General features: G+C 44.9%; 1 protein-coding gene across 3 annotated transcripts in view; it reads left to right on the top strand.

Moving 5' to 3' along the window:
* Positions 1–693: 693 nt before the first annotated feature.
* The window catches only part of C6H14orf132 (chromosome 6 C14orf132 homolog), a 40647-nt gene continuing 28995 nt past the window's right edge, over positions 694–12345 (top strand). The window contains exon 1 of one of the 3 annotated variants that reach the window (XM_064423469.1): positions 694–1004. Coding sequence is in view for 2 of the 3 variants with exons in the window: in XM_064423470.1 (XP_064279540.1) it covers positions 965–994 (30 nt within the window). In the remaining variant the exon portion in view is untranslated. The remainder of the gene's footprint in view (positions 1005–12345) is intronic. The other 2 variants (XM_064423470.1, XM_064423468.1) reach the window with 2 other exon arrangements.

The following is a 12345-nucleotide window of genomic DNA, read 5'->3' as shown; positions in this document are numbered from 1 at the left end:
GCACACTGGGCAGGATTAGCTGGATGGATTAGCAGTGCGGCCGCCAGGTGTGCATCTCCAGAGGCGCGGCGTGTGATGCAGAGGATCCGCACACGCCGCGAGAGCCGAGCCGAGCCGAGCCACATCTGCTTAAAGCCGCCGCTTTAACCACCCATCGCTTCTCTCCGCAGCACTCGCCCGCCATCGGCTCCGACCTCAAGACCCAGCCCGAGGGCTCCGCGGTTCCTCCCCCGCGCACCCAGGCTCGGGGCCGCGGAGCCGTTCGCGTGGGCAAACAGCCCCCGGGGGCCGAGGGGCTCCTGCCGGCCCGGCTGGCCCCGCCGCGGGCGTCCCGGGCCGCCGTGCCCGCCGCAGGGGCTGCCGGCCGTGAGGGGGAGCGGTGCCGTGAGGGGCAGTGGTGCCGTGAGGGGGAGCGGTGCCAGGGCGGGGCAGCGGTGCCGTGAGGGGGAGCGGTGCCGTGAGGGGCAGTGGTGCCGTGAGGGGGAGCGGTGCCAGGGCGGGGCAGCGGTGCCGTGAGGGGGAGCGGTGCCGTGAGAAGCAGCGGTGCCGTGAGGGGGAGAGGTGCCGTGAGGGGCAGCGGTGCCGTGAGAAGCAGCGGTGCCGGGGCGGGGCCGCCCCACAGGTGCCCGGGCGGGCGGAGCGGAGCCGCCCCGGCCTCCCCCCGCCGCGGGGCGGGCCGAGCCCAGCCCAGCGCGGGGGCCGGGTCGCCGCCGCCCCCGCCCCCTGCCGAGCCGCCCGCGAGGCGAGCCGCGCCGGGCCGAGCCGGGCCGGGCAGGGCCGGGAGCCGCCGGAGCTGGAACTGGTACCGGTGTCGGCTCCGCTGCCGCGGCCGCGCCCGCCGCTGCTGGGGGAGGCGGTGCCCGCGCCGCGCCCCCGCGCCCCGCCCGCCCCCGGCAGCAGCAGCAGCGGCAGCGGCAGCCTCAGCACCTCCGCCAGCTCCGCCAGCAGCTCCAGCGGCAGCACCATGGACCTCTCCTTCATGGCCGCGCAGGTGGTGCGCGACGGTGGGACGGGACGGGACGGGACGGGACGGGAGCCCGGGCGGGGGCGGCGGGGCGCGCATCCCCTCCTCTGCTCTCCGCTCCGGTCCTCTACTCCAAAGTTGCGTCGGCGCGGGTGTAAACCTGAGCGGCCCCGCGCCTTGGGAAAGGGGCGAGGAGGAGGAAAAAAAGGGAAAAAATGAGGCGGCTTGGCGCTGCTGGGGAGAAGTTGGCGGCGCAGCTCGGGGCGCAGCACCTGTTAGCACCCGGAGCGGGCCCGGCGCTGCCAGCGGCCTCGGGCTGCGCCGGGCGAGGAATCATCTCCCCATCCTCCGAGACCGGCTGTAAATGGAAAGCGAAAATGCGATTTTTCGGTTCTTTTTCCCCCTTCCGTGCTGCGATTGTATGTGCAGCTCTAATTTTGGGGTTTTTTTAAGTTGTTGTCTACACATACAGAATCCAGCTTGGCGTGTATAGAAATACTCCTCTGTTCACGTGAACAATGTTTTTAATTGCAGCTTAGTTCTGATTCCAGCTCGAGGCATGGCTGTGGGTGTTGGTGTTCAAGGTACTCATGCTTAATATACTGAGAAGTATGTTCTGGCTATAAGCCACCCAAAGCCAGACATCATCATGGTGAATCCAGGTGACTTGGATTTTTAACAGACAGAAAGTGCTGTGCTTGAGAAAAAGCCACACTCACCATCCATTCCATCCATTACCTTTTCCAGTATATATTCTTCTATTCATGTGGGTACCTAAGTGTAATTGGACTTTTTCAAGAATAATTTGGATCCAAGTTTGTGATTTTGCCAAAAAACATCGCCCACCATTTAGAGGTGGAGTAGGGGCCAGGAAAGCCTTTCTGCACTGTTGCTGCCTGAGTGCTGACTTCAGCTGAAGGTGTTTGTTGGAAGCCAAATCTGATCCCTGAGCTGTTTTTCTGTTTCATTAATGCAATGGCTGTTTTGTCTTGTTCTCTTCCTAAAGTCCACTTCTGAGGGGGTGTCAGGCTCTGCCTTTCTGAAGGTAGCAGTTGGCTGTCCAAGCATCTCTTCCCTTTGGATGTATTTCTAAGATTTTTTTTAAGGAAAACCACAGTGGGGAGGAAAGCATCATTTCTATTGATATGAGATCTTCCTGGTAACTGGAGCATTCAAAAGAAACTTTGCAGGTGTCAGATCATTTTCCTATGGTCCCTCTCAGCACAATCACTGAGCTCCCTGTGTCCATCTTTTGTTCCCTAAGCACTGAGCCCCCACAGCACAGAAGCAGAGTGTGCCGAAGCTGGGACTAGTACTGCCCATTCTCTTTTTATACTCTTCCCTCATTCTTGTTGTCCTATGTTCTACATAACTTCTACACCAATTCTGTGTGTTGGAAGAGTCACAAAGCATTATTGCTTTACTTTCTCAACAGTTCCCAGTGCAAATGTGTCTTACACTTAATAAGGTTATTAATGCAACAGTTTACAGTGAAAAGTGCTTTTCTCCCTGATCCTTTGGGGTTAATTTGTTGTTTTCCTTTGTCACAAGAAGTGTCAATTGACAGTTTTTGTTTCAGTGTGAGGTGAAGGCAAGGCAATACACCTCAAGAAGAAAGGCTGGAATTCCTTGGAGCTGTGTGCCTCAAAGCCCTTGGGGTGGTGAGGATGGTGGGAAGCAGTCTGGGCTGTCAGATCTCTCCCAGTGGGGCCACAGGGCTCACTGGGTCTGCACAGCACAGGGCATGTGGGGAGTTCCTCCAGGGGTATTTGTGTAATTAACCTTTGGTGAGCTGTAGGAGAGGATTTCCTGGGTTCTTTTGCTACTGAAGGAAGTGAATCCAGGTCTTAGGTTCCTGTGTACAGCAGAGGCTGCACTTACCTCTCTTACTCCCCATCACAGGCCTGTTGCACCTTTCTGAACTGTCAGCCCTTTCCATTCCTGCCACCATAGTGACTCCTTTAATTTAGGCACTGCTTTTCTTCAGCTTTCTTTTTCACTGCCATATCTTTTTGGCTTTTTTGTTTGAATCATTTCTGTAGCATCTCTAGTGGTGTGGTCCAGTGAGATATCTTCAGAAACAAATGAGTGAGAACACAAGAGAATTACTGGCTTGTGCTTCCTGCTCATAATCATTTTTAAAGATATTCTGCTATCACTCTCATTATCATCCACCTGCAGCAGGTATTACATTTTACCTGATGAATACCAGACACATTAATATTTTGTAGAAAAGTAGGTAGGTATTAACCTAAACTGAGATGCTTAAAGGCATACAAGCAATGGTTACTTCTCAAGTTAGTTTATTTTTACAGGATACTGAAGACTATTTATATTCCTGTAAGTTGCTTTTGTGTGTCTTCACACTTTGTACTGCTCACTGTGGACCCAAGCTGGCTTTGCTAGATGTCTTGTGAGACAGCATACATGCCCTGTGTGTTAGAGCCCCTCTGATGTAAACACAGAAGCAGAGTATGAGTTTGGTCACCACTTGCAGCCTTGGTGAATCTGCAGTGTGCTATGCACAGTTAAAATCTGGCCTCCTCCTAAGTGCAGCTTGAGCAAGCACCTGAACACCTCAGCTGTCTTGTATTTATTAGCTGTGCCATGAAGAACAGCTTTTGACTGTAACTATTAAATCTGTTGTTAAAATGAGCCCTTTTGCATCAGTGTGTTCATCTCCACTCAGCAGCTGATTGAGCAGGCTTGGATGTCCTCTGTTCTGCTGGTGCTCTAATTGGCTTTGGTTTAAGGTCCCTTGTGCTAATGAGCAGGACTCATATTAGCAGCTGGTCACTAGGTTTCCATTTTAAATCCCTGTTTGAGTTAAAGTAATGCTGTACATCTCAAGATGCTGTGGCAAAGATGTTCAGCCACTGCTAAGCTGTATGACAGCCTCATTTCTGTGTGTTGTTCAGTGATTTGAGAGTGCTCCTGTAGTCTAGGTAACCTCAGAAATAGCCACTTCTCATAGGTAGAGACTTTTGCTTGCAGCATAAAAGCCTGCTTTGGGGAGGTGCTGAGTGCTGCATCCAGGCTAAGAGCACTCCCTGCTTTTGTCAGGGGTTAGGAGGTTGCTTCCAGATGCCCAGGGGTGAGCTGCTCCCCTCCCTGCTTCTGACAGACTAAAATTAATACTGATTTAACAGCCAGCTGAGGAAAAAATGTTAATGGGAGCAGGGTTGAAATGCCTTCAACCTGAAAAAAATAGAAGCTTTTAGTGGGAAAAAAATGGGAAGACAGAGAAATAAAAAAAATGATGTCATGGTCTTCAGTATGATCCAAATTGATATGAGCTGGGCAGCACCTGCAGTCATAATGTTACTGATACGGTTTTCAAGATTTATGTTTGCAATTTAATTTTCCTGAAGTGTTTCCTGTATTGTCTATTTCATATTGAAAATGAAGACTGGATTTCCTTAATTTGCAGTGTTTTTATGGTTGGATATGTCTCCCTACAGTAAAAAAAAAAATTTAATTGTCAGATAAATGGTCTTTTGTTCTTTTACATTTAGAACAGGGAAAATGTAACAAGAGCCTTGGGAGTATGGCTATTTCTGTGTTTTGTTTTTTTTTTTAATGAGTCATATATAGTTGATGATTCTCCATGTTCAAAACCTCTTTGTAAACAGGTTCTGAGGATTTGAAGTACAAGAAGTTGAAGTCTTTGTGTATAGTATAATAATTAAAAGTTGTATTTTTATAATTATTAATTTCAATTGGAGTAATAGGGCTTTGTTTTAAACATGAAAAGTGATACCATGATTCAGGAGCTAGAGAAACAAATGAGCAAGTTTGATACAGAAAGCAAAACCATTATAAAATAAAGATGATTTTATTGCCTTTTGTTCTTTATTACTCTTCTAGGATTTCAGGTCTGGTCAGTGATCATTCAAGTGACTTGAAGCCTTTCATTGCATTGGCAGTAATCCAGGTCACCTTCCCCACAACAGGGAGGTGGTCATTGTTGCATCTTGAAGACACCATATAGTTCCCTATTACCATGTCGGAATAACAATCCCTGCTTCCACATGAAACATACATTATTAAGAGCTATATAACTTCTGAAAAGCCCTGGAATACACAGGATGAACTGAGTTCATTTTGGGTCAGTAATGTCATGCAAGGTCTTTATGAGAAAATACTATAATAGCAGATTCCGCAAACTTTGATTTTAAATATCCTTTCATTTTGACTTGTGGAATCATAACATCATTGTCATTATGTCACTTAAAGATTGGAAAACACTTTTAAGATCTATTTCAGCCGTTAATGTAGCACTGCTAAGTCCACCACTAAACCGTGTCCTTAACTGCCACATCTACACATGTATTAACTACCTTCAGGGGTGGTGACTCAACCACTTCCCTGGGTAGCCTGTTCCAACATGTGGCAACACTATGCATGAAGAAATGTTTCATTCAATCTAAACCTCTCCTGGCCCAGCCTGAGGCTGTTCTAAATTTGCCATGTCACTTGTTGCTTGGAGGAAGAGACCAACCTTCACCTGGCTATAATCTTCGAGGTGGATGTAGAGATCAGTGAGGTTCCCCTGAGCCTCCTTTTTCTTGAGGCTCACCATCCCCAGCTCTCTCAGCCAGACTTGTGCTCCAGACCCTTCACCAGCTCACATTTTCCAATATACTCACATTTTCCAGCTGACATGGACAGCCCATGTGCGTGCTGCAAGGCCGGTGTGTGCACAGAGGGTGTGCTCAGCATTCTTGGACACCCAGCCACCGGAACAGAGCTGCTGCATTTCCAGAAATCCCAGACATAGGTCCAGTATCCTTTAATTCCTTTCTAATGAGATTTCTGGATGTTAGAGGATGCACAATTAGGATCTGCTGTACTCTGCTGTATCAGCACAGAGGAACCAGAGTGCAGGATAATAATTGCATTAGTTTTCCCACTATTTCTTTATCTATTCTCCCTCTCAGGGGTCAAGAGGGATTCAAAGCCTTTATTAGCTGTGTGCTCTTTCTTACAGCTAGGTAATCTGAAGGTATTAAAAAAGAGAGAGTTTAGATTTGTGGTTTGGGAGGCTATTCCCACCAGCTCAAAACAGAATCCAGGCTGCTTGCTCAATGTGTTCTGCATGTGTCTGTGTGTCCATTCTCTGCTGCCAAGAAAGATCCAGAGAAAGACAGACAGACCTTTCAGTCATGCTTGCACTTGGGAATCTGTCTTTGACAATGCTAAATGGTGGCCATTTGGAAGCTTTGACATTACTGGTTTGGGACATTTGCCTAGGACTATTTTCTTCTGTAAAAAGTGGGATCACCAAAAAGCAAGCTCTTTGCCAAAGAAATGGAGAGTTGGGATTAAAAGATGCATGAACAACTCCTTGTCAAAAGCTGCCCTGATTATAATCTAAGACCTCAAACAAAACCTCTTTGATCTATATCATTAAACATTAATAATGTTAGCTAGGAGCTTGTAGTCATTCTTTTATATAACCAGTTCAGTGCTCACTTATCTGCATAATAGGGCACTGACCATTACTCTACCAGCTCCACTTTCTTCCAAAAGTTAAAGTCATTTTCTCTGGCATTCTTTGATTCCTCCAGAATGTCTTGACTATAAATAAATAGAATCAAAGCAGCAGATGTGAGTTTAACTAAGGAGTTCTCAGATGCTTTGGTTCAATCTTAAATCCCGATGTCTTGTTGTGGTATAGCACAGCCAGAGGGTCCAGCTGTATGATCCAGATGTTGCCGAAATCCTGTTTTGTGTGCAGAAATCAGTGCCCTCATCCAGGGTGTTGCCAACAGTTGAAGTGGAGAATCATTTTCTTTCTGCTGGCTGTGATGGCACAATTACATTAGATTTTTATTAGTGTGGGGAACAAGAGGGATCCCTTCACTTTTCTTATCACTGCAGTAACACTGCAGACTACATTTCCAAGTCTTGTATAGTAGAAATTTCTGTTCCAGCAAAGCTTTTGAAAATTCATTGGAGATTTGGGCGTACTGTTTTTATAAAGTGTTGATACTGCACTTTGGAGGAGGCTGTTGTTCCAGGATTGTGCTTGTAATTGCTGTCAAAAGATGTTAAAAGCAGTGATTCCAATCCAGCAAAACACTTAAGCATTTACTGCACTTGGAACACGTGTATATTGTTCCAGTAACATCAGCAGGACTGTCCACTTGCTTAAAATGAAGTATTTCAAAGCCTGGCACTGATGGAGAGAGAATGCTTTGCAATTCATAGAAAAATGTCCTAGGAGAGCAAGAGAAAACCTACTGTAGGTCATGTTATTAATTCAGGGAAGCCTAAGACTGAGTGTTTTGGGAGTGACTGTGCTTTCATCAATTAATAGCATGATGAATTTCTCACAGGAGCTCTTACATGTTGGAAGAGGAAGATGTGGTAGGAGGTGGGTGGTGGGGAAGGGAAAGGAGGATGCGGCTCATGTGGCACACATGTTTGTGCACCTTTGCACAACAAGAATTGTAAGAAACTGGAAATAATTTATTTATGTTTCATGTGCCCATTAACTGTGAGACTAATTCTGTGATACATTTAATATGTTTTGAAATAATTTACATGGTTTTCATCAGTTACATGCTGAAAACTTCACAGACAGAGCAGATGTCACATATTTCCGTCTTTGTTGAGTGTGGAAAGGAGGGTTGTAATATAATAGCAAATAGACATTCACATGTTTTACAGACATAAAGCATTTCACAACACAGTTGATTGCAGCAGTAGCTGGGGTCCTGTTGTACACAAAGAATAGCTAGAAATGGCAGGTAAGAGGAATGAAGACTGAAGCAGCACTATGTTCATCCAATTGCTTGTTGAGGTGCCTGTTTTTCCTTGAACAGTAAGAGCCCAAGCCTGTCCTACACTGAACAATGATTCTCTTGGCAGACTCAATGAGAATGGAGCTTCTTGGTAGCAGCTGAATAGCCCAGTTGGGTCCTCAGAATCCATAGACTGGAAAATCTTAACTGGTTATAGATTGGGGTGGTGGTGTTATCTTGATTTTGGCTAATTTTGAATTAATTTCTCAATTCATTGATGAGCTGCAAACACGAGGGTGGAGATCCTGGTTTAAATTTTGTTGAAAATAGAATGGATTCTGGCCATTAGGAAGCTAGTTTCACCATCTTCCTAACTTCATTCCCATAACAAACAAAAGCAAAAATCTCCAAATGATTCAAAGGCTTATGTAGGATTAAGTAAAGCAATGTGATCCTTTGGTGACCATACACCGTCAAATTAAATCATTGATAAAAGATTAGACCATTAAACTGGAGTGCAGTGATATGGAAAGCAGAAAATTACATCAGCAACTCAAAAATTCAAAGTAAATAGCAAAGTAAATTCAGCAGTGACCAGCTCTTTTAGTTTGCTGTGTCTCTCTGCTGAACTTTAGTTTCTTAGGAAGTGTTTTTAGTCATGAATTGCATTTTCTCCCTGAGCCAGTGAGGTGTTGTAGTCCTCTGTCTGTTGTTTCAGCAGACATCTGGTTTGATGAGTATGGTATCCTATACAGAATTACTGTTAGCCCCATCCTCTGCTCAAAGGGATGATGATTTTTAAAGGTATCTTTTGAAAAACTGATGGTTCTCTGTGATTGTTATAAACAACTTTTTTCCACCAGATACATGCTGAAGTACGAAAGGAAGATCCTTGAAAATTGGTTGTAAGCTGCTGATAGTTGTGTGGCTTGATCAGTGGCTTGATCTTGTGCTGGTTAACATGTTGGTATTGTTCCATTTCCATGGAATGGAAGCCTTTGCCAAACAGGATCCTGACATTTCATATGCAAGTTATGAGCGCTTCGGAACAAAAAAGGGTCAGAATGAAGTGTGTGAACTCCTTGACATCTTTTTTGAAGGTGCTGCATGGTCAGGGTGTGCAGTCCTGTCGGCTCTGGTGCTGCAGTGAGGAATGCCTGTCCTTACACTGGGCACTGAATAGGCACAGAAGGCATGGCCAGCTGTGACACAAAGACCAGGAGCACTGAGCACTTACTGACTGTGTGCTCTGCGGTGCTGGCAGGAGTACAGGGAGCAGAGGCAGTACAGGCTGGAAATCTCTCCCTGTGAATACAACCATGAGCACACAGCAGCCAGGACTGGAGCTGTGAGCAGTGCTCGCTGCCACCCGTTCCCCCGCTGGCTCACACACCCACACAGTGCTCTCAGTCTGTCTCACAGCACCAGCCTTTTGAAATGACACCTACTCTGACACTGAATCTTTAGTTAGACACTGAATTCCACACTCCTGGTAGCTGCCAGAGCCCAAACCTGCCAAGCAGCAGCTAATTAGAAATCATTACTATTACCGTCACTTCAGAAAAGCTCAGCACCTCTATGAAGCAAGATGCTGGATGCAGGGCCATTTCCTTTTGTTTTACAAAGTGACTGTCTCTAGTGTGGAAATGTTTTTAAAAAAATAATATTGAAAGCTGTTAACCTCAGCTGGTTCTGTTTGTTGTAATTTTGTTTGTAAGCCTTTCAAATGTTACAAAAGGCGAAACACCCTAGGAATGAGCCTGCATAACTAAAACAAAACCAAACTTCCACTGTGTTGTTGGATTTTTGAGATATCAGCTGAACCCAAGGACATGGAGCAGCTGCTCTCCTTTAAATATATACACCCTAATTAAGTGTATACCTGAAGTATGTAATTCTCTGAACTTCCCTTCTGCTTAAATGAAGTGTATAATTAAATTTCTTGATAATCTGCAATAAGTGCCAAAGCATTTTGAGGTGTTAAATAGATATTCTTTAAAAGTGAGCTCCACTTGAAAAATGTTGAGTTTCTCCTTTTGTCTTTCTATCTTACCCTCCTTAATGCACCACATAAGATTTTATGGGTCTTTCTCAGGGGTTTCCTCACAACTTTTCTCTTGTTTGCCTGTGTAGAATGTCTTCCTTTGAACTCAGGCATGCTCTCCTCTTTGGGTACCTTCTTTCTTCATCTCTCATATCTTCAATCCTTACATTCTATAAATTATTTCAGATGCTACAGTTGCACCATGTCCAGTCCAAGTCCTACAGAAATCTGAGTTTAGTTCTGGAAGATGGAGATGAAAGAGTAAACAATTTTCCTACTCAGGGACAAGAGATCCAAATGCATCAGAAGAGCAAACTAAAGTGCTGCAATCAATGAAACTGTAAGCAACAGGGCAGAAACTTTCCCAGTTGACTTACTAAAGACAGTCTGTTAGTATGTCTTTACTGGAGTGCAGGTTAGTCAGAATTGATGGTACTTAATATAGAATCTAAATATCAGGAATGGAAATGTCACCTCTTTTGCTCTGTTTTATATTTTGGTTGTTCTTCAGCTAGAGCAGAGTAGCTTACAATCTCAGTCTGAAAAGTTCTGAATTCTCCTCTACAGGCCGAGCCCAGCAGTCACTTGTGAGAAAGATACTGAAAATTCATTCACAAACACACTTTTTCTTTACCTATTATATCTTTCCCCTCATAGACCTAGGGGTCACCTTCATTAAATATGTGGTTATTAACATATTTTATTAATATAAAGGCATGCCAAATGGTTATTCTGTGATAGGATCCAGGCTGTGAAATGATTCATTCTGTGTTGGTCTCTGAGACGTTGGATTGAGCATGTGGTGAAACCATGCAGATGAGCAAGACGATGAAATTTGTTGTCAGGGTGGCAGATGTTTTATTCTCCTGGTGTGTTCTCTGGCATTTCTCAAGGACGTGAAACAGAAGCAGAAGAAATTGAATTGCTGTGCTTGCTCTCTCCCTTGTTCTCCAAGGTAGTTTTGCAACTCATTTCTCCTGTAATCTTATCAAGTGTGAGAAGAGACATGCACCTCCTGACTTCTCTTACAACCATCCTCTACACTTTCACAGGTAACCTTCTTTACCCAGCCAGCTGTAGTTTTCAGCATGGGTGGTTTTCATGGTACATATCTTGCTGATCACTGTAGTGTACATAATACCCTTAACAGCACTTTAAAGATGGGTATTTGGATGACTAAATAAACATTGCTGCCTCTAAAACATTTTTCTCCCAACCTCTGCTCTGCACGGTGCATGTCTGGAGAAGGGCAGAAGACAATGTGCTGATGTAAGCTGCAGTCTGGGCTGTCATGATAATGATCCCTTGCCTTGCCTTAAAGCCCTCAGGTGCCAGTATATGCCATGGGTCATGCTGACAGGTGAGGGGAAATGGGAAGAGGAAGCAAAGGTAGGTTTGGCTAAACTCTGCTGTCTTCCTTGAGGACACAACATGGTGTGATTTGAACTGGTGTACAGAATGCTGGACAGCTCCCAGGAGCCACCTCATTATTTTTCTGTAACTGTTGGCTTTAGAAATGGCAAAGTCAACTGTTACTAAAATCTTAAAACTCAGTTCTAGAGAACAATAAATAGGAGAGTCTCTTCTGTAATGATGGTTGATCTTGTTTTGCCACCTGATCTTTGCTATTAGAAAACTAATCACATAGCTTTACACTCTAGCCTTGCCTAATCAAGGGTATAAGTTCATTAATACAAACAGATTCAATAATTTCTTAGTGTTAGATTTTTTAATTATTAAAACAATCAATACCTTGTATTGCCCATAGATTATGATGGTAATTCAACTGGACTCACATCCATGATATCTTTTTTACAGAAATATGTAACATTTAGGGTATGGATGCGTCTCCACACTTACTCTAGAGATCTCAGGGGCACTATAATGTAAGCAGCCATCAGGCATATACTGTAAATTTGTGTGAGACGTGATTGGGACCTTGCACCCCAACACTCTGATGATCTGTGGTGCCTCTGCTCTGTCCCACAGGAACATGGCACGACCAGGGAGATGAGGGACCGTAGGCTGAGCCAGCATGGGCAAGCACACATAAGGTGGCAACCAGAGACAGACAATACAGCTGTTGCTCAGTGTACTTCAGGGTTGTTGTCCAACTGCTGCATCCAGCAGTGACCTACAACTTAGGGAGTTCAACCTCTAATGTGATTTTCATTCTCATAAACATCAAAACTTTTCATGACGAGTGTAAAATTTCACCTGAAATTAAAGGATACAGAGAGGAAGGCTGGACTGTCCCACGATGCCAAAGAGGAGATAACGATCTCAGTGAGCACTTATTCCCAGTTCGGTGCTCTTTAGTGTGGAAACTTAAACTGGCCATTGGCTGCAGAGGCAAAGCAGCAAAACCTTACTCCACATGTGCAGTCAGGTGGCCCAGCAGGTAATGTTGTTAATGAAGTTATGGCTAGAAGCCTATAGCCCTGTCTTTTGGTACTGGATTAATGACTATCAAGCTCTGATTTTTATGTTGTTTTGTCATTTGGTTTTTTTAAACTATGGTGTCATTTCCTTCAAAATGAATTTGGCAGGTGATCTTACAGAAGTTTAGAAAACTGGGACTTTCAGAC

This window comes from Passer domesticus, chromosome 6 (genome assembly GCF_036417665.1).
Source record: "Passer domesticus isolate bPasDom1 chromosome 6, bPasDom1.hap1, whole genome shotgun sequence".
NCBI classification, from domain to species: domain Eukaryota; kingdom Metazoa; phylum Chordata; class Aves; order Passeriformes; family Passeridae; genus Passer; species Passer domesticus.
The sequence above is the reverse complement of the archived record's forward strand: the minus strand, read 5'-3'. Positions and strand labels throughout refer to the sequence as shown.